We start from the raw sequence: 20,310 nt of genomic DNA, 5'->3' as shown, positions 1-20,310 counted from the left end.
CATCGCCGTACATTCACTTCCCACAGAGACACACAGCATAGTCGTACATTCACTGGCACATGTCATACACACAGCATTGATCAAACGTTAACTACACGCACACACAGGTCTCCAGTATACAACCACTACCACACCTAACCACACCTTCTTTCTCCACTAATCGCCTACAGACCTATCAAAATCACACCCACATATCCACTGTAAATTTTCAATCCACACATGCACATATATTAACCTACAGACATGACAGAGTGTTCTCCTTATCACAAAATTCAATTTCAGCTTAACATGGGTCCTCCTTCAGTCAGAGGTTTGTTCACTCCAAAATAATTGTGTCACGGGTGTCACATGCGAGTCGGCCGCGTTGCATACGGGTTGCGTCACGCGTTGCACATGCATGTAAGAGGAATGAACTTCGAATTCTAGGCAGTAGTGGAGGGGTTGTGGACAGACGACATATGACGCCCGACCGACAGATTACCGTATTTATATATTTAGCTCAACTGACTTTCAATCAGGTGTACTAAAACCATGGCAATTTCCTCATTTGACCTTCATTGCTGAGAGAAATATTGACAGAAATACTTCGTTCGTCATTTTCTAAGTAGATTTTCTTTTTGTGAACATCTGGTATCACCACCATTAGATAAAGATTCATAAGTACAAGCTCACGATACAGTTGGAATCCTACAGTCGTTTCTCGTCTTTCAGCAGAGATTTTCTTGTGGCTACGGAAAGGGATTTGTTGCTTATTTTTACTGAAATAAATTAGTAGTATTCCATCCAAAAGTCGTATGCCTCATAAGTTATAATGTTTGTATCGCAAACTATATCATAGAATGTCTAATTTGGGATGATAAGGAGTGGCGGTAGTCGAATGACGCCTCACTCCTTGACTCAGAGAAACCCCGATGACCAGGAGGATTGCAGAATCCTGGCTTAACTGACCAAAACGACAAGGAACGGCTATATGTTTTGGTAACTGAAATAGGGTCCCCCTTGACGCCCCAACGCAGTTCCGACAATAGCTTATTTCCAGTGCAATTTCCCATTTCATCCCATTCTACAAATGGAAAGGTTTGAAACATATAATGATCGTAGATCAATGAAAATAATGGAACATAGATTCTTGGTATTGAAATATAACGAGCAAAATCTTAATATAAATGGTTTTCAGTAATTATGTATTTCCGTTTTTCTTTGTCCCAGCTAATCTACAGCTTGGAGGGAACATGTTCATTTAAAATGTTAGAAAAGAACCACAAGAATGCATTCATTTAGCTCTTAGACAAGAATCATATTTCTTTCTGAGGATACAAAACAAAGTAATTATTATTAAATACGTATGTTAATCACAAGTCAAATGTCACTGATCGAAGTATTTGATTATGCAGAGTGAAAAACAAATTAATGAAAGTATTAAAACATCGAAACGAAAACACATTGACGCTGAAAACATTTTGTCATTCTGAAATCAATTATCTATATATTGTGTGTAGATTTAACTACCTTTACTTTTGATGTTATTAATTGAACCATTCGAGATTCTAATGTTTGAGTTAAAATATTAAAACGGATTTTTAATATTGGATCTATCCTTTCTCACTGTAAAACGTTCCATTCCCTTACGCTACAATAGGTACATTATTGTCTTGGAATATCAAGCCTTCAAACAGATATGAAAAGCTCATGTCAGCAAACCAAACTCACAAATCTGCGCCAACCATTCTCATTTACTCGTCGATCGCCATGGAAATCTGCTTAATTTTGATGAACTAGATCTACTTTCTAGTTCAGTCAAAGAGAATATTATAATTTGGATGCTGAGACCATGACACGTGTATCCATTATACGACAAACGTTGGGGTCAAACCACTCGCACCTGTCCAGACGAGAAATTCACAGCGGCGGGAAATAACCGACCGTCTATTAGCCTACACAAATAAAATTGCAGATTGTAACGCCATGGAAAGAAAAAATAAATAAAGCGTTTGCTCATTGCTGACATTTCAGATAACATATCAAATAAACACTGAAGACTTGCAAAAGGTTATCTGACGATAATCGAGAGTACAGTCTACATCAATAAATTGTAAGTCTAATATCCATTGCAGAATACATACGAACCTGTCGTGTTTTGATAATATATTCCATTTTCTGAGGAGATTTATAATGTGTCGTCTGATTATATATACTAGCCACATAAAAAAACTGTGCACGGAGAAAATATATTCTGGATTGAAATACAACACAGCAAGAACAAAATGATGCAGACGTTATAGCAGCTGAATGATCGGACCATAAGAAAATGTCAACGGGACCTGAACAACATCTGTTACGATGACGCCAGAAGATCAAAATGGAGTAGGGGGTCAAACGACAAAGTCACAAAGTCAATAACGGGTATGACCACCCTGTGCGTGAATCACAGCAGTGCATCGGCGACGCATGGAGTCCACCAAATGGGCATGGAAGGCCTGGGGAATGGTCTGCCATATCTTCCTCAAATCCTGTGCCAAGTCACGGACGTTATCTGGAGGATGTGGAAGACGTCGCAGACGGCGCTCCATTTCATCCCACACATGCTCTATTGGGGAGAGATCTGGAGAAATTGCAGGTCATGGCAGTAACATGACATTGTTATGGAGAAGAAAATCCATTGCGACCCTAGCCGTGTGAGGACGAGCGTTGTCCTGTTGAAATGTCAATCCCGGGCCATGACGTTGCAGGAAAGGAATGACCACAGGCCTCAGAATCTGATCTCTAGCCAATACCGGTGAGATTGCCCTAAACAACCACCAAAGGGGTTCGGTGCCGTGCTGTTATCCCACCCCAAATCACCATAGAGCCACCTCCAAAACGATTCCTCTCCACAATACAGTTGCGTGCATAACGTTCTCCCAAACGCCGGTAGACACGTTGGCGCCCGTCACTGTGGGAAATATTGAACCTCGATTCATCTGTCAAGACAACATTTCTCCACCATATTCGAGGCTGGCGAACATGATTTCGACACCATCTTAGACGGTTGACTCGATGATGGTGTGTCAGGATGGGACGTATGGCAGGGCGTCGTGGTCGAATCCAGTACTGACGTAAACGATTCCTGACAGTGTTGGGATGGATACGGCGCAGTCCAGGAATTGTCTGGGACGTCGTTACTGCCGTTTGGAACCTGTGTCGGAGATGTGTAACTCGAATCCATCTGTCCTGTCTTGGCGTTGTTACTCGGGGACGTCCTGAACGTGGGTGGTCGGCAACGTCATTTGTGTTCTGATAACGCCTCACCAATGCCGATATCGTGTTACGATGGCATTGGAAATGTGTTGCCACCTGTTGTTGCCTCATTCCTGCTCGGATCATTCCAATGGCTTCATGACGCTGTGCAGCTGTTAATCTCGGCATGATTTGCTTGTGATATGCTTGTGTCTGCGCCTGAGAAGTTTTGAATTTTTGAATGACCACAGATCATGCTTTCCAAAGTGACAGCGAATTTTGAGTTGCACATGCTGTGTACAGCTGCACAGGATGCACGTGCAGTAACACATTGCACGTCCATAGGCCCCCATCAATGACGTCATATCGCATGGCACGTGCATGAGCGTTTGAATGTCTCCAATAATTGCTGTGTTCAAACCCATCTTTCATATATGGACGGTGTGCCCTTATATCTATATTTTCTCCGTGCACAGTTTCTTTATGTGGCTAGTATATTTACATACAAAGTTGGTTATCAGTCATCTTGTACAAGTACAGCATGTACCATGTACATTAAACTCACTGAAAACGCTATTTCAGCAAACCAATCATAGCGCCATTATCACGGTTTCAATTAAAGGGGAAAAAATCGAAACCGAACTTTACAGCACATCGTACAAATAAGCGGTTAACCTAAATGCAAAAAGGTATTGCTGTCATCATTTTAGAAATTATGTTGACGTTTTCAGTATTTGTATTATGTTTGTGTCTCGTGCACTATCGACAGAAACGGGGGACGAGACACTACATGTGAAACCGACTTTGACACAATTTGTTTACAATATGGCGTCGATTCGGGATAGATGTCCTGGCCCCTTTTGAAATCTCCTTCTGCGGCAACATTTGAGACGTTTAGGGCATTCCACACGGTCAGGTAGTCTGATCAATCACACGTGACTCTTACTTATTTCGTCTGCAAAAAGCACCAGTTATGTGTCGAGACGGACGAGCATGCAGGGCAACTGGTAGACAAGAAATCGCTGCACAGCTATGCTGCGAACATGCGCTGTCGATCAATTCGGGCCTACATTGGCCATTCAATGTTTACGTGTTGGTACCATCTCTCCATATCCTAAATTTCAATATTTCTTTTCAATCAGCATCTGCACTGTTTCGTCTCTAGCACCGTGCTATATCGTCATGCCAAACAGTCGATAAAAATATGCAATACTTGAACTTCCGCTGCGGACTAAACGTCAGTAGTCTTACGCCAATAGTTACACAATGGCGAAAAAGTAGATCTTTCTGACCATTCTGATCGGTTTCTCTTTCAAATTGCTTGTCTGATATAATAATAGTTACGTTTATGTGACATGGGTGCACAATCAATATTCGCCGTCATTCGCTTGAAATTCAAACATGGCAGAAAAAGATCCACAACCGCGGTAACCTCTTCACCATATTTCGCTATCCGTAGCTCTGTATTAAACATTAGGTACACAATGTTAAAAGCGGAGATGATTGGGGTGATGATGGTTATAGTTTTGATTTCCCGGGTACCAAGATGGTTGATCCCACCAAGCACTCGGAAGGAATACAGCGCCGTTACAAATAAATAGGACATAAATTCAGACTATTCTAAATGCGCATTTGTTATGAATAACATTGCATTGATATCCGCCCTTATGCATAAAGGTCGAGCCATGTTTGAATAATATTGAAGTAACGCAGATATACTGTTTGGTCGAAGGTTAAAGTCACACACTTATTTGTGTGTTATACAGGGATGGCCGGCGAAAGATGGCGGCACCATTTGGACTACATCATCACTTCATTTGGTTCTAGTATAGGATCAGGGGCATTTATCAAGTTCCCATATTTGTGTATGCGTAATGGTGGAGGTAAGATGTTACGACTAATGTTGACATTTCCGTCAGATGTGCTAAAAATAACATATTTCAATTGGTCGGCTATATCTCAAAAGAGATGAAATTCTGTGAGTATATTTACTGATACCATTGCAGGTATAATGCACAAATGAGTTCTGAAAAAAAGTGTATTACGTGCAAAAACGCAATTAAAGAAAGTCAGGGTACCTCGAAACATGCGGGTGTCATGGAACACGTAATACGTGTAGGCCAAACGCGTATATAATATGTCATATATCATTTGAGATTATTGCACCTATGTTTTGTCATTTGCTCATACCATAATCTCGTTACTTCTCTTCCCTAACTGTACCACGTGCAAATATGCCTATGCCTTGTTATACATTCTGTTTTGAATCCCATTTAATCCCAGTCCTATTAAGGGTTTATCAATGTTCATGTTATCGTTTAGGTGCGTTTGTGATACCTTTCGCCCTGTTCACCATAATCGCCGTCATGCCTTGTGTGTTCCTGGATATGGTGATTGGTCAGCTCTCCCAGAGTGGACCAATCAACGCCTGGAATATGTGTCCACCGTTCAAAGGTACATGGGTGCTTATTCTTTGGTTGTACAGCATTTAAGAAATGTCGCTAAGAACACTTATTATTTGTGTTCAAACAACATTTATATATTAACCTTAACTATTTGGTTTAGTGTTCTCGTGCGTAAACACATATTACTGACGCTGAAGTGTGATCAGTTATGCATGATCTTCGGGCTTAATTTATTATTGAGGTTTTGTTAATAATAATACTTTGTCCACACTCTTGCATACAATATGGTGAATGTTTACTACCCAATATATATGGCAATGACATATTAACTATAGTAATGAAAAAGAATCGAGTGTTAATTCACTTCTTTTGAGTAGAAATCTGCCCATGCGATGACCTTGCGTTTTTTTTTCAGGAATTGGTGTTGGCATCTTGATTCTCATATGGATTATATTCACACTTTACAATGCCATATTTTCCTGGTTTGTCTACTTCTTCTACCAGTCGTTTTCTTCCACCCTACCTTGGGCCCATTGCAACAACGACTGGAACACCCCCTCATGTATATCTGACAGTGGTATCCATGTGGCCTCTACGAACCATTCGGAAGTTACAAACTGTACTGCCTACAGTCATCAAGTAAACTTCACCGAAGGAGCGCACGTGTGTATGACTGCTGCAGAAGAGTTTTGGAAGTAAGGAACTGACAATTTTGAGATTCTTGGGGGCTGACATTTTATTGAAAACCACAGAGAGGCAAATATCTGTTTTTTGTTGCTGAAGAGTCTATATATATTCCCCATTCAAAATGACCATGGTATGATTCACAGTGCTTATAATACATGTATAGTGAGTGAGCTGGATTTAACGCTGCATTGAATAGATGTTCAGGTGCTGTGGTTCATTCACACCTTTAAAACGTCAACGCCAGACAATGATCACTCTCGAATATTTTCAGAAACAGATTCCATTCAGCCAAAAGGTCTGCAAAGTGATGCAAAATTTATTATTGGTTTGGTTGGTTGGTTTGTTGTTTAACGCCGCACTCAGCAATATTCCAGCTATATGACGGTGGTCTGTAAACAATCGAGTCTGGACCAGACAATCCAGTGATTAATATCATGAGCATCGATCCACGCAATTGGGATCGATTACATGCATCAACCAGGTCAGCGAGCCTGACCACCCGATCCCGTTAGTCGCCTTTTACGACAAGCATAGTCACCTTTTACGGCAAGCATGGGTTGCTGAAGACCTATTCTACCCCGGAATCGAAACATTTATGAATGAAAATCAGTGATGACACCAGGTGTCGACGAAACAGGATTAGTTCTAAGCAAGTTAATGACGACTGTAAGTGAGTGAGTGAGTGAGGTTTTAAGCCGCTTTTAGCAATATTCCAGCAATATCACGGTGGGGACGACTGTAAGAGCATTTCAGTTTTATCATGGCAAATGTTAGAGGAGAGACGTACCCCGTGAAGATGCAGGTTAAAATTCATCTTAAGCAACCCATGCTTGTCGTAAGAGGTGACAAACTGAATCGGGTGGACATGTTCAGTGACTTGGTTGATGCATGTCATTGCATCCAATTTGCATAAATTGATGTTCGTGAAGTCAGTCCCTGGATTGCCTGGTTCAGGCCCGATCATACAGCTAGAATATTGCTAAGTTTGGCGTTGAACTACAAACAGGAAACAAACAAACAACAAGAGGAGAGAAGTGAAATGTATCGCATTGGTCAACCGAATTACGTTGAGTGCTGCTGACAGAACAAGGACCTAGGTGAAACTGGGTCTTGACCCATCAAGCAAGGTTTCGACTATACTGCAGGGCAAAAGAATGTATACACCCATGTTTGAGAGAAGCTAACAATGAAACAAGAAATGGTTATTCGATGACGATGTACTTGATACGGGAGTCATTGTTATGTTTTGGGTCTTAAGTGTGCATTGTTTCGGAGACTGTTATAACCCTAGAATGGTTTTGATAAACATTCGTAATGTTTCGGTCAAATCCAATTCTCAAGTGTATAGTTTCTTTTCACACTTAATTTACTATGTGAAACATTAAGCCGTTCAGCTTTTGAAAACCATGGTCCCCTGCAAACTTACAAAATTCTCCACACGTGAATGAGCATACAATTTAATATTGATTGAAAAGTAGTTGCTAACTGGCCTAGCGTCAACCAGTCTCGATTATCCACTGAAACAGGTTCCTTCGTGCGTAAAAGTAAAATAACAGTGGGAATTTTATGAATGGATCACTGAAAATTAGTGATAATACCAGGTTTTCACTTTCAGCATTCTTCCAACATAACGCTGCCAACCCTTGATAAAACTGTAATATTGTTCATATCAACGAAAAACACTCCGTCCCTCACCCACTCACTCACTCACAATTGTCAGATTGCAGAATACTGTCAGATTGCAAGTGTTGCAGTTGACTGATGGTTTACAGGACATGGGTGGAGTAAGGTGGCCTCTGGTTCTGTGTCTGGCCATAACATACTTGATTGTGTTTGTTTGCCAGTGTCAAGGGATCAGGGTGACTGGAAAGGTAAATAAAAGGGACAAACCCCTTTCCATATTCATAATATAATCTCTGCTAAAAGCAGAATCGATTATAGTTGTCTTTATCATGATGATACCAGGTGTTTGCGAAAAGGTGAGCTTGTCCTGCCCAACTAGTGGTCGCCGTCACAAACACATGCAAAAGCAAGTCAGTCAAATACATCTATGTAACGATTTGCGATGGTAGGATATCAATCACTGGATTGTATGGTCCAGAATCTATTATTTACAGACCGCCGTCATGTAGTTGGAGTGTAGGCGTTAAAGAAAAAAATCCAAATCAAGCAATGAATATATCAGAAGAATCCTTACTCTAAACTTAATAGTGAGTGAGTGAGTGAGTATGGTTTTACGCCGCTTTTAGCAATATTCCAGCAATATCACGGCGGGGGACACCAGAAATGGGCTTCACACATTGTACCCATGTCGGGAATCGAACCCGGGTCTTCGGCGTGAAGAGCGAACGCTTTAACCACTAGGCTATCCGACCGCCCCTCTAAACTTAATAACTCACTTAATCAACATGTAAACGCATACCAAACATTTGTTTGTTCAAACATCTACTATTTGTCTGCCATAACACATTGTTTTTATGTCACAAAGACTGTTCTAATATTTACCTCATAGATGTTGACGTGATACGATTGCTTAACTGATATCGTTGTTGTTTGTTTCCATGTCGTACGCCTAAGGTAACCTTGATGACTGTTGCAGCTTGTTTATGTCACTGTGGGCGTTCCGTTTGTCCTGATCATCGTCTTCCTCGTCAGGGGATGTCTACTGCCAGGGTCAGCTGAAGGAATGTATTATTTCATCAAACCCAACTTCGATAAGCTTACAGAACCAGGGGTCATCCAAAGTCTGACTGCTGTACATTAAATGCTTGTCATCTATGAGTCATTCTGAAAGAAAGCACATGAAAGAACTAAATCCGAATGAAAACGTTTCAATTCATTGATGCATGTGACTATAGATATAGTTGCACCTCTATCTTCAAGTTGTCAAAAATGAAAGCACTCTGAAATGCTGGATTTCCCCTCAGATAACATATGTGTAGAATTTGGGGATAAAGCATTTAGGCTCGAAGTCGGCTTCCCCATGGGCACCATTCGTGCTCCCCTCCTTTATGCATATGATTTATTTGCTGATCGGCAGAATCAAAACAACGGCATTTAACCAAGACGTCATGTAGATTGATGATTTGGTCTTTCAATAATGGTCAAATCGCCAATTGCCTTCCCTGATAGACACACCTCAGCTAAAAATAAAATATACCATTGAAACCGCCTCATCTGTTTCATATTTAAATATATGCATAAAGAATTAGAGTGACAAAAGACTATCTACAAGACTTATGACAAAAGAATTTGCAACCACATAACCCCTACCATGTTATAAACGTGTGTCGAAAAAAACACATTTATTGATTTTTAAAGATAAGATGTCTAAGAAACCGATCAGCAGTCTAGCATTATGCAAAAAATAAATGTTTTATAAAATTTAAAACATTCAAAACAAGAAGTATTGAGATCTGACTGAGCGCCAGCACAGTAAAGTTTTCAATATAATATCGCTAACGAAGATATTTTCAGTTGAAAATCAGACATTATGAAAGTCAACTGTGAAGTAAAGATTCCTTTGCTCCTCAGTTAAATTACAAATGCAGACAGTAGCCGTTATTTTCTTCTTTCTCCAGATATGGATTGAGGCATGTAATTTTGCTTTATTTTCCTTGACTGTTGGCATGGGATTCAATTTAACCATGTCGAAATACAACAAGTTCAACAATAACTGTTTCAGGTAGGTTTTCTTACAAGAAACCTTATGTTACCAGAGTGGACATATAATTTGAAATTCTACTGCCTCACCGGCAATGATAATTTAACATCTTGACTTGCAACGGTAATTGTAACGTCATCACCTGCAATGGTAACTTAACACCATCGCCTGTCATGGAACGTATAACAGCATGAACATGCATACCCTAAAATGTGATCATACATTACCTATAAACAGATCTATCTCGATTTCGATTGATATCCATTTCCATTTTAGAGACGCAGTTTGTGTTTGTATCGTGGATATGCTTGCTACTATTTTGGTCGGATTTTCCTTCTTTTCAATCATCGGTCACGTTGCCTACCAACGTGGAGTGACAGTAGAGGCTTTTGCGTCATCAGGTTAGTTGCTTTAGTCGTCGAGTGCATGTAACCAGGTGATGTTAATGACGGGATGAGCCGCGTTAGATACATTACGTACGGACATATGTATATAGGAGTCCAAATGCTTTGCAAATATTCGGGTATGTATTCTTTTGTAAAAGGTAATCATGCCAGAAAACTATGATTTTGGTTTCGAATCACTGTTGAACCTGAGAATGTGTCTAGCTTTGTCTGCACCATACTAGTGCGATGTGATTAAGATACTTTTAATGGGAGTGTAATGGGAACAGTTAACGAGCCCTTATTCAGAATATCTTAAACCTAAAGAAGAGAGAGATAAATTTCAAGACAAAAGGATGTAACTCATGGATTTGGAGATCAACTTTAAAATTCAACCATCGAGCCCTCATTCCAAATCATGATCATCAAAAGCGATAATGACATTATTACATCATATATTATTATTAGCATCACTTTGTATTTTCTGCACAAATGTCTGGTGGTTATAACATTGGTGTTGTATGCAGACCAAAAACCCATTGGGGCACAGTTAGGTCACGTGTTGCATAAAGTCTTCAAGTCTTTTGGTTTCACTCGATGGTTGTAAGTGTGTTTCTGTCTGTGATGAGGCATCCCAAGCCATATGGGTGTTTGTGATTGACTATTATATCTTGACCATCGTCCCTTTCAGGCTTCAACCTTGCATTTATTGTGTTTCCGCAAGTCCTGACTTATCTGCCCCTGCCACAATTATGGTCAACCTTGACATTTATCATGCTGATGACACTGGAAATAGATTGTCAGGTAAAACGTTAAAGTAGAATAGGTGTTAATGAGTGTGTAATTAGGTAACGATGCCTGTATGAAGTGTTCAAGAAAACTTAAGAAAAAAGAAAAATTAATTAGCCATGATGATTTGCCAATATTTTTGACGCACAAAGGTTGAACAAAGTTAACAGACATGGCTGACTTTGAACCAACTGCTGGTTACACTAACCTGACTTGACAATCTAGACATGTCATATGGCAACGTTGCATTTGTCACATTCGACTTTCTCACGATTATTAACGCAGAAGCCCTCCAAAGTGCATCCGTTGTGATGTGAAATTCGCAGTAAAGAATATTGAAAAACCGTGTCCTAATGGCTTGCTATATGGCTGCAATATAGCAAGTGTGTGATGTGACATTGTAATTCATACATTTTTACTCTAAAAAATAGCAGTGCTTACTTCTATAATTTTCCTTTATCATATGATACATCGTGTGTGACGAAATATACCACGTTACTAAACAAAAGCGAAACAATGAGTAGTGAAGGCCTTCTAGAATGAAAACATGTAGATTGATGAATATTGTATCTTGCAGCATGAGGCCCTTAAACTGTGCATCCATCTGGCAACAAACGCTGACCTGACGGCTCTATCCTCTGACAGTTATTCTTGTTATATTAATGTTATCAAAATAATAAGTCATAATGTTATAGCAACATGTGACACATTTACGTGAGTCTTGAAACAAGCACACTTGTTGGACCCAATTTATATTTTTATTGACAAGCACTGTTTCAAAGAGAAAAGTTGTGGGGTACTTGTCTCGTAAGCTGTCTCTTGCTGTACTTAACGTGTGCTTTATAAGCTGGCCTTGAACCTTACCTTACAGTTGCCAGCCGTTGAAGTCATATCATCAGCATTTGAAGATATGTTCCCAAGTCTACGTAATCATAAGCGTCGGTGGCTTCTAACAGCTCTGATCCTCTTGAGCAGTTTCCCCTTTGCCATCATCTATCATTTACAGGTATCACGATAAAACCTTTTTTGTACAAAATATGGTCGATGATCAGATCAGGAATCACAAACATAACTGAGTGACTGATGAATGTAGTTTTTACAGGACCCCAGTAGCAATCGTTCCAACTGACTGTCATGGTCCAGACAGCTAACCATATAAATAAAAGTGACTGAACCATTTCTATAACCATAACAAATCTCTGTCAAAAGCATGTCACAAACACATGCAAAGTTAAGTCAACTGTTGTAAATCAGACACACAACGGGAACAAAGTCAAAATGGAGAACTAATGCATCAAATTCAGAAATGTCAACATGTCCACAACAAAAACTTTTCAAAGTAATACTGAGGCCTTGAACAAGAGAACGAATCTTTCTGAAACGTTTGACCATTTATTCCCATTTATGTCCATTTTCAGGGTGGGATATACATGCTGACACTGGTGGATTGGTATGCCTATTTCCCGTCCACAGCGCTCTTTGCCTTGTCGGAATGCATTGTGATGGGGTGGCTCTACGGTAAGCAGCCTGAGTGATACTGAAACACTTCCAAAGTACATATTTGGAATGAATCATTGTTTGTACTTCCCCAATTGTTTTAAAAGTTTGTCCTTTGATAAGAACTATGAACTTAGGTGGTCATTACTTTGTTCATACTGTTTAGGCACAACGAGGCTTCAAGCGGACGTCCAACTGATGTGGGGGAAGAAGATCCCTAAGCTTTTCACCATGTCAATCAAATTTGCATCTCCATTACTCCTTGTGGTAGGTCTGTTTTAGCTCTCAATTTGATTCAACTCGTGATCAGCTGCCTTGAAATTCCTAATGCCTGTTGAATTACGTCGCCATGGACATATATAATAACATTAATAGAAGAATCAGTTTACACCTAAAGATCAGAGAAAAATGTCTTTGTTAGTTACTTTCATACTCCAGAAATTTGTATACAGTAATCACATATTGTATCATATATTTTTGTATATTACCAATTTGCAATGTCCTCGAAATATTGGAAATAATACCTTCAGAGGATTCATTTACGAATGCAGTTATTCAGGCAGATTGAGTGTAATTGAATGTCCCAACACAATAATTATTTTGTGTGTGTAATGACAAGGGTGAATCAGAGCCGTGTAGGGTCTCAAGGGGTTGTTTCCTCTTCTTAAAAGATCAAAGGTTTGGAGCCGATTAATCAAAGAGAGCAAATAAATAAACTTATGGCGTGATACACGCAATAAAGCTTTCAAATAGCAGTTTGTACCGAATAACACCCACAGTGCTACAACAACAAAAATGGGTGATCCACACATACCACCATAGGGACATGCAAATTGGCCTCTACTTTCAACCACTTTCGGCTCATGACTAGAAAAATCGTCACAGAAAATAGCATTATAGCGATGATTGTAGTCTATTGATAGTGAGATTGATTGATTCAAACTTCGAAGAATTGTAAAGGCAATTAAGTCATTTCCGGTAAGTGACAGTCTCATATGAATGTGGTATTGACTTCTAAAGTTATTCAGGAAGGCATAGGGTTAATTTAAGACATAGGTAATAAAGACAACAGCTTCGGATATCATGTCATACATTACGTCCTCAAAGAGCTCGAGTGTCTACACAAACTAGTAATGTATTCATTTCTGCAATTTCCTGTGTCTCTAAAATTAATATTATTGACAATGCACCATTTTTTCTATCTACCATCAATGTATCAACAGGGGGCGTGTGAGGCCGCGTTGTCTAAGGTATCAGTATCTGTGCTTCTTTCCTAAAGCTACAGTCACACAGACAATGCGACCGCGACGCAACCTCTTGGCGACCGATTTCCTTTGGGACCGACTGGCGATAGCTGAGACCAGTGAAACTACTTCTGCCCATATTTGGAATTAGGGTATGACCGCCGATCAATCAGTGATAGGTTTTGCAACTTGTCAGTGATCAATCGGCAATTGTGCACCGCAGATACTGCGAAATGTTTGCAACTGGGTGAGACGGATCGGTGAATATTCAGCGAATTTTCGGTGACTTGTTGCAGCTAGTTATAAAAAGGGTGTTTTTCTGAGTCAAGATGTTAACATCAGAACACTTGCAGTTGCTCCGCCTGCAAAGAATAAACCAAAATGCTGCAGTTGCTGCCATGATGATGTGCAGAAGAATGAGAAGGACAAGGCGAAGGGAGTATTGGCTAGGAGACTATGAGACTATGAGAATCTGAAGGCAGAGTTGGAGAGAGAAAGTCGTGATGATTTTGTTGGCTTCCTCAGAATGGAGCCTGTCAACAACTCTGGCTCTTCCTCCTCATCAGGTATCCGCCTCTTCTTTTGTTGAGATTTTGTTGGCTCTGGCTCCATTGTAGCAGACCTGTACTCCACAGCAGTTGTCTCTATTGTATCTTCTACAATTTCTGGTTTCTTTTATTTTCCTGTCTATATGGACCATAGTGATGAATGGAAATAATTGATGTGAATTCTCTGAGTACTTATGAGAATGATGCTGTAATGCACAGACAGGTCACAGACAGTGACATGTTGCAAATCCAACGGCGAATGATCGACGCAGGCTTGGAAATCACTTTGCAACTAATCAACAACCAGTCACCGATGAAGCACCAGTCGACCACTGCCTCATCACTGATCAATCACCGATAGGTCGGCACGAGGTTGCAAAGAGTCAACACCCTTGTGTACATGAAACCCATGCAATTAAGTCATTTCCGGTGAGTGACGGTCTCATATGACTATGAAACCGATCACTGCATAGTGGATACCAATCTGCGATTAAAATAACACCACTTGGGGACCTCTAGGAGACCTCTTGGTGACCAATGAAACCTCCGAGCGACCAAATCGGTTGCAGCCAGTCTTTTGTGCATGCGACCGTATGGATTTTGCGACCCCTCTGAAACCTTGTAGCGACCTTAGAGAAACCTGTCAGAGACCCCTGAAACCTCAATGTGATTGTCAAATATTTGTGTCGCCAGTTGGTTCGGTCGCATAATCTGTGTGACTGTGTGACTTTAGTCGTACCAGAATCTTATGATCACGGGATCAAGAGGGGTCATGTGAGACCCAGCTGTCTAATGTATCAGTTTCTGTGCTTGCTTACTCGATCCCAGATTCACCCTGATTATGATTCTACCTTTGTCAGCCACGCCCTCATGGCTTTTACCGGAGTGGCACACATCTGGGATCGTGTTCGTTTCTCGATGGCGTATAAATATTTTTTTCACTGGTTTATCTGGTTTTGACTGCATTAATTACAGGTCCTCCTGATAACTGGAATATTGCTGACTGGCGTTAACCAACATTCACACACTCACTAGCCAGTAGTATACCAGGCTTATTCTGGTCCGGACCTAGCTAATCCCCATGTGTCGTCGCAGGTTATGTGTCAACCGGAAGTGACGCCATGACCGGAAGTGGCATATAGGGATAATGGGTAATAACCAAGACAGGAAATGATGTCATAACCGAAATATCGCCTGTGCTCTGTGACGGGAGTATCCGTACTTTTCCAACGATACAATTTAACTCCACAATTTAACTCCGCAATGAAAGCACTGTACACTGTTCCAGTGTTGAAGAATCCACTTGTTGCCAGATCAAGGGGAGTTTGCTTGTGAGAATTGAGTGAGTATATGTCATTTCGCGAAAGTCTCAAGAAAGAAATGACTCTCCCTTGACAGATGTTCTGGAAGAACACAGGGCCGACCCTTTGTGCAAGACCAATTCCACCCCACACAATGATGCTAAGATCACCCCACGAGTCCCCCTCAACACAAGCATCCGAATAACATTACCCACGGCGTCGCCAGACTCTCTCTCTTAAAAAGCGTGCATGTGATTTGTGCATCTTAATCCGCTGCTGATAAGATACAGATGAAGCAAACTCCCCTGGATCTGGCAATGAGTGGATTCTTCTACACCGGAACTAACGATCGGGTACAATGCTTTCATTGCGGAGTTAAATTTGGTATTTAGAAACGTATAACTCCAGTATACGCGTCAATTCAAAGGTCATTAAAAGGACCAACCAAAAAAACAAAAGAAAACTTGACTTGTCTTGATTATCATGTATGCAATGTATTTTTCATGTAAGAAACACATCATTACATTTATTAATTCGACAAAGACATCATTCGCCTTGGATATAATAAACATCACAACTACACCCATTTTATAAATGCATTCGTTAATTTATACACAATGGTAAAAAAAAGCGTATGCGGGTTGTCATTTTATGGGGGCATACAGCAGAAATATCCTACTATATGTGCCGAGACCGACATTTTGAACATATACGATATCTCTCTTTCACGATGACCATGTCAGCTATTCACAAATACATCCATTTAATAAATGCATTCGTTAATAGATAAAAAAAAAGATTTTGCGGGTCGCTATTTTTTAGTGTATACAGCATAAATGTCCGACCATTATGTGTCGAGACCACCATTTAATCACTCAATTCTCACAAAACCGGTGGACACACTAAATCACATGAGCAGAAATGCTATGACGTCACTTCGTCATCATTCCCAGAATATGTACTCATCGTCCCTTCCGGTTATGACTTCACTTCCTGTCTTGGCTATGACCAATAACCCCCATGAAATGTCACTTTCGGTTATGACGTCACTTCCGGTTGACCCATGACCTGTGACGTCACTTGAGGATTTGCTAGATGCATATGCAATGTATTACTTAAAATTTCGTAGCAGAATCATAGCGTTGACAGCCGTACACCAGTTTATCACTCACAACGATGCACACTTTCAAATTTCACGCCAAACCGCATGCTTTTTCTCTCATACCATCCAATCGCAGTTGCCACCCCTGTCCAAGCCAAGCCATTCAACCACATACCGCTAAATAAACAAAAGTGACTTTCTGTCATCTACACTCCCCATGCCATGTCAACGTCCTAGACCTCCAAATCTTCGATCATTTCTCCGGATTTAAACTGACAAACTTTGGTACAACTGGAATACTGTTCAAAGCAGTGTTACACGTAACGCACTCACTAATTATTAGGACTACATGTATCTCTCCTCTCAAGAATAAGAAATGCAAAGAATGGCACACAGAAGGTCCTTTTCATCTTTTCATCCAGATCATCTTCGGCTACTCCCTCTACTCCTACCGACCTCCTAAGTATGAGGACTACATCTATCCTGCCTGGGCCACAGCCGTCGGCTGGATGATATCCTGTGCCTCCATTATTCCCTTGCCCGCCCTCTTCATCTGGACAGTTTGGCGGACTCCAGGAGACACTCTCACTGAGGTAGCACATACAGCATCTGTAGTATAAACAAACATTATGGGTGCCTATGACACCTTGAGGTGTTTGATGGATGACAAGTATTAATACAGTTACCTCTCCTTCCACCTTTTGTTCATTTCGCTACACCAAATATAGTATGGTATTAGTGTAAGGAGAACAGATATATGATGTGTTTAGATCAATTTTTTTTTAAATAATTTGTTTTATGTTTATGATAATCTTATGTTTTGATACATATGTTTATTCATAATTTCATGGCGAGCACAAGTTAGTCCAAATAAGCAGACTTTGGCCCTATTTTACCGTAGAACACTGTGCTATCTGGATAGGTATTATAACAGGAATCTATGCACCAATGCAAAAAAAATTGTTCATGTGAATTGATTGTCAAAATTTATTGATTACATATAATTCTATCTATATCTGATAGATTAAAAATGTTGGTAACGTCCCTTTCTGGAAAAGAAGCTAAGACACATTTCGTTTTTTTTAAAGGATATAAATGAGGCCACACGTAAAAGCTGTATATGGATCAATCACAGTGTTGTTCCTGGGATGGTTTCACATTCCATTCATCAATGCTTCAGCTAATCTCTTCACGATTCAGGAAGTCATGCTTGTTTTCACAAATATACATTTCAGAAAATTAGACAGTCGCTGAGGCCAAATAAACAGTGGAGTGAGCATGCTCGTGACGCAGCTGGCAACGAAGTTCTATGCATTTAGAAGACATCAAGTTCAACCATTCTTTTGGTTTCACTAGCAAATGCCTGGTGAAGTCATTCACATGAAAACATCACATGTGTGATTATCATACCCCAAACAAACACACAAACAACTAAATTGTGCTCCATGCATGAACATGCAAGTGAGAAAATGTGAATCGCAACCTGAAAATCGAGAAGTCTTCATAAACATGTATTGAAAGATGTATTATTTCATTTCAGAATATGTTTATTTTTTATTGAAATTTGTTTGAAGAACTCTTATTTTCGTTAGTATATAAATAAAGAGTCACCAAATAAAGTAAATGTCACGCTACATGGGATAACAGCCAAGAATACCTACAGCTAGGTTATATGAACAACTGATCCCACGCCACTTTCAGCAAGAGGTGATATATTGTTCTGTTGCAAAATTATTCCCTGTTGGTGCTTTAAGAATTAATTCCCATTATAGTCAGTGATGCACAGGAACTATTTTCCAACAGTGTTCATATACAAGTTATAAAATATATGATATGCTGCTTGTTATTTTTCTGTCCTTTGTCGACAAGTGTTCGACATCCTACATGGCCGAAATACTGCTACTGTGGCTTTATTTTAACTCACTCACTCACTCACTCTTGCTTGTCTTCCTCATTCCCACCATGATGAATCTCAAACTCAACACGTGCCTGACACATGAATTCCTTATCTTTGTAATACGAGTAAGGAAGAACGAGGTAAGCATTTCTCATGGGTGATTTAGGTTTAATATCTGGATTGTATTTGTTATTTCATCTAAACAAGGGGAAAATATACAAAGTTTTATATCTGTTTCGCTAAACTTATGATATTTTACCACTCACTGACGTCAAGCATATGGACAATGACATTATCAATTTCATTAGAATCATGGCGAAAGGTCATTCTGATGAGGCCTGAATGGGATGTCTTCGGGTATCTGTTTAACAGTAGTGGTTACAGAAGCGAGAACCAAGATCTGATTTAAATGATATTGTGACATTAGTGAATCAAGTAACAGTGAATGTCGATACTGTCAGGGTGTTGAAACCTAAATCATCACTCAATCATAAATCGACATTGAATGATAACTTGAAAAGGATCTATGTGTCAGCTGAATGTGTATTTATACACGTTGAATTATATCTCGTTTTCAGTTCAAGGAAATGGTTGAAAACATAACTTGTTTCCAAAAACCATTAATAATTCACTGGTCATGCTGGATGTACTGAAAACTAAAGCGTTTTGGGTACAAAAACGTTGTTTGGTTTCTTCTTTCAGAGAAATGCATCGTGTGTTTGGATTATTCTGTTATAATAAAATAAAATAATAAAAATGTAATACCGTATTGTTTGTCTTCTGTCTCCTGTTCTTCGTAAATACCACTTGTGACTGAAATAAAGATCATGTTAAGAAAACAGAAATTATCAGAAATACAGAGTGGTGTTTAGAAAAGTATGGTAACTCTTGAAGCAATTTGTGGATTCCTGTTAATGTTCAAGACCTCTATTTCAATTCAGCTGCTTCACCACAATACCGAAATCATTTTATTTACGTCACTCTGTTGTTCCAACCATACATTATTTCCTGTGAACAACTTCAGCCATATACATGTAGCTGAAGCCCCCTATTCAATGAAATCAGGTGTGGTTGGTTGTATTTGCACGAGAACATACAAAGACAATACTATTGCATCATGTTATTGCCTATTTGCTACTCAAGAAATGAACTGACCAAGATTGCTTTTAATTCAATGCCTTTTTTATTCACAATGAATCATTGGGTCGGATAAGTCCCCAATATTCCCTGCCAATAGAGGGATATTCACCACACCCTTTCAATATTTTAATAAATGAAGATTAATTGATTGAAAAGATTACACAGCGATCTAGCCAAGTGTATGTTTTACATTTTGAGTGTATGGATGTGGGATTAAGGGAGAATATAAATGGGTAGTTTTGTTCTAACTGTTACTAATAACCAGTGGAGGATATATATTGGAAAGGTTCGTACTTACTTTGCTGTCTGGCAAGGGGCGGGGGGTTAAAACTAACGGTCCTGTGAAAACTAACGGTCTAATTCGGTCTGTTTCACTCTTGACTGGTGTCATTAACTCAGGGCGAGTGATGTGAACACGCCAAATCTCGTAAATTACC

At 39.8% G+C, this 20,310-nt stretch overlaps 2 protein-coding genes across 3 annotated transcripts; both read left to right on the top strand.

Annotated features, from left to right (window-relative positions):
- Window positions 1-4,984: 4,984 nt before the first annotated feature.
- On the top strand, window positions 4,985-9,072 carry LOC125377043 (sodium- and chloride-dependent creatine transporter 1-like). The gene is made up of 4 exons (XM_048389845.1): window positions 4,985-5,099; window positions 5,539-5,670; window positions 6,037-6,260; window positions 8,908-9,072. Exons 1-4 carry the CDS (start codon window positions 4,985-4,987, stop codon window positions 9,070-9,072), a joined length of 636 nt encoding a protein of 211 aa, XP_048245802.1.
- LOC124152729 (sodium- and chloride-dependent GABA transporter 3-like) lies at window positions 4,986-19,495 on the top strand. 2 transcript variants are annotated; one of them, XM_048388845.1, is made up of 12 exons: window positions 4,986-5,099; window positions 5,539-5,670; window positions 6,126-6,316; window positions 8,047-8,179; window positions 8,908-9,993; window positions 10,249-10,373; window positions 11,047-11,159; window positions 12,016-12,150; window positions 12,563-12,662; window positions 12,808-12,908; window positions 17,259-17,429; window positions 18,072-19,495. In XM_048388845.1, exons 5-12 carry the CDS (start codon window positions 9,854-9,856, stop codon window positions 18,153-18,155), a joined length of 969 nt encoding a protein of 322 aa, XP_048244802.1. In that variant the 5' UTR covers window positions 4,986-5,099; window positions 5,539-5,670; window positions 6,126-6,316; window positions 8,047-8,179; window positions 8,908-9,853; the 3' UTR covers window positions 18,156-19,495. The 2 variants fall into 2 exon arrangements, with proteins under 2 accessions (XP_048244802.1, XP_048244801.1); XM_048388844.1 differs by having other exon boundaries at window positions 6,037-6,316.
- The last annotated feature ends 815 nt before the right edge of the window (window positions 19,496-20,310 follow it).

This window comes from Haliotis rufescens, unplaced genomic scaffold, assembly GCF_023055435.1.
Source record: "Haliotis rufescens isolate VD_foot unplaced genomic scaffold, xgHalRufe1.0.p SCAF_8, whole genome shotgun sequence".
NCBI classification, from domain to species: Eukaryota; Metazoa; Mollusca; class Gastropoda; order Lepetellida; family Haliotidae; genus Haliotis; species Haliotis rufescens.
This window is presented reverse-complemented; position numbering and strand designations above follow the sequence as displayed.

What these genes read in the sequence shown, in the direction of transcription:
- LOC124152729 (XM_048388845.1), top strand. Translation starts at nt 9,854, where the DNA reads ATGCAGACAGTAGCCGTTATTTTCTTCTTTCTCCAGATATGGATTGAG. An exon ending in AGAGGCTTTTGCGTCATCAG is followed by an intron (nt 10,374 to 11,046) that starts GTTAGTTGCTTT and finishes CGTCCCTTTCAG; the next exon opens with GCTTCAACCTTGCATTTATT. An exon ending in CATCTCCATTACTCCTTGTG is followed by an intron (nt 12,909 to 17,258) that starts GTAGGTCTGTTT and finishes CTTTTCATCCAG; the next exon opens with ATCATCTTCGGCTACTCCCT.
- LOC125377043 (XM_048389845.1), top strand. Translation starts at nt 4,985, where the DNA reads ATGGCCGGCGAAAGATGGCGGCACCATTTGGACTACATCATCACTTCA. An exon ending in GTGTATGCGTAATGGTGGAG is followed by an intron (nt 5,100 to 5,538) that starts GTAAGATGTTAC and finishes GTTATCGTTTAG; the next exon opens with GTGCGTTTGTGATACCTTTC. An exon ending in TATGTGTCCACCGTTCAAAG is followed by an intron (nt 5,671 to 6,036) that starts GTACATGGGTGC and finishes TTTTTTTTTCAG; the next exon opens with GAATTGGTGTTGGCATCTTG.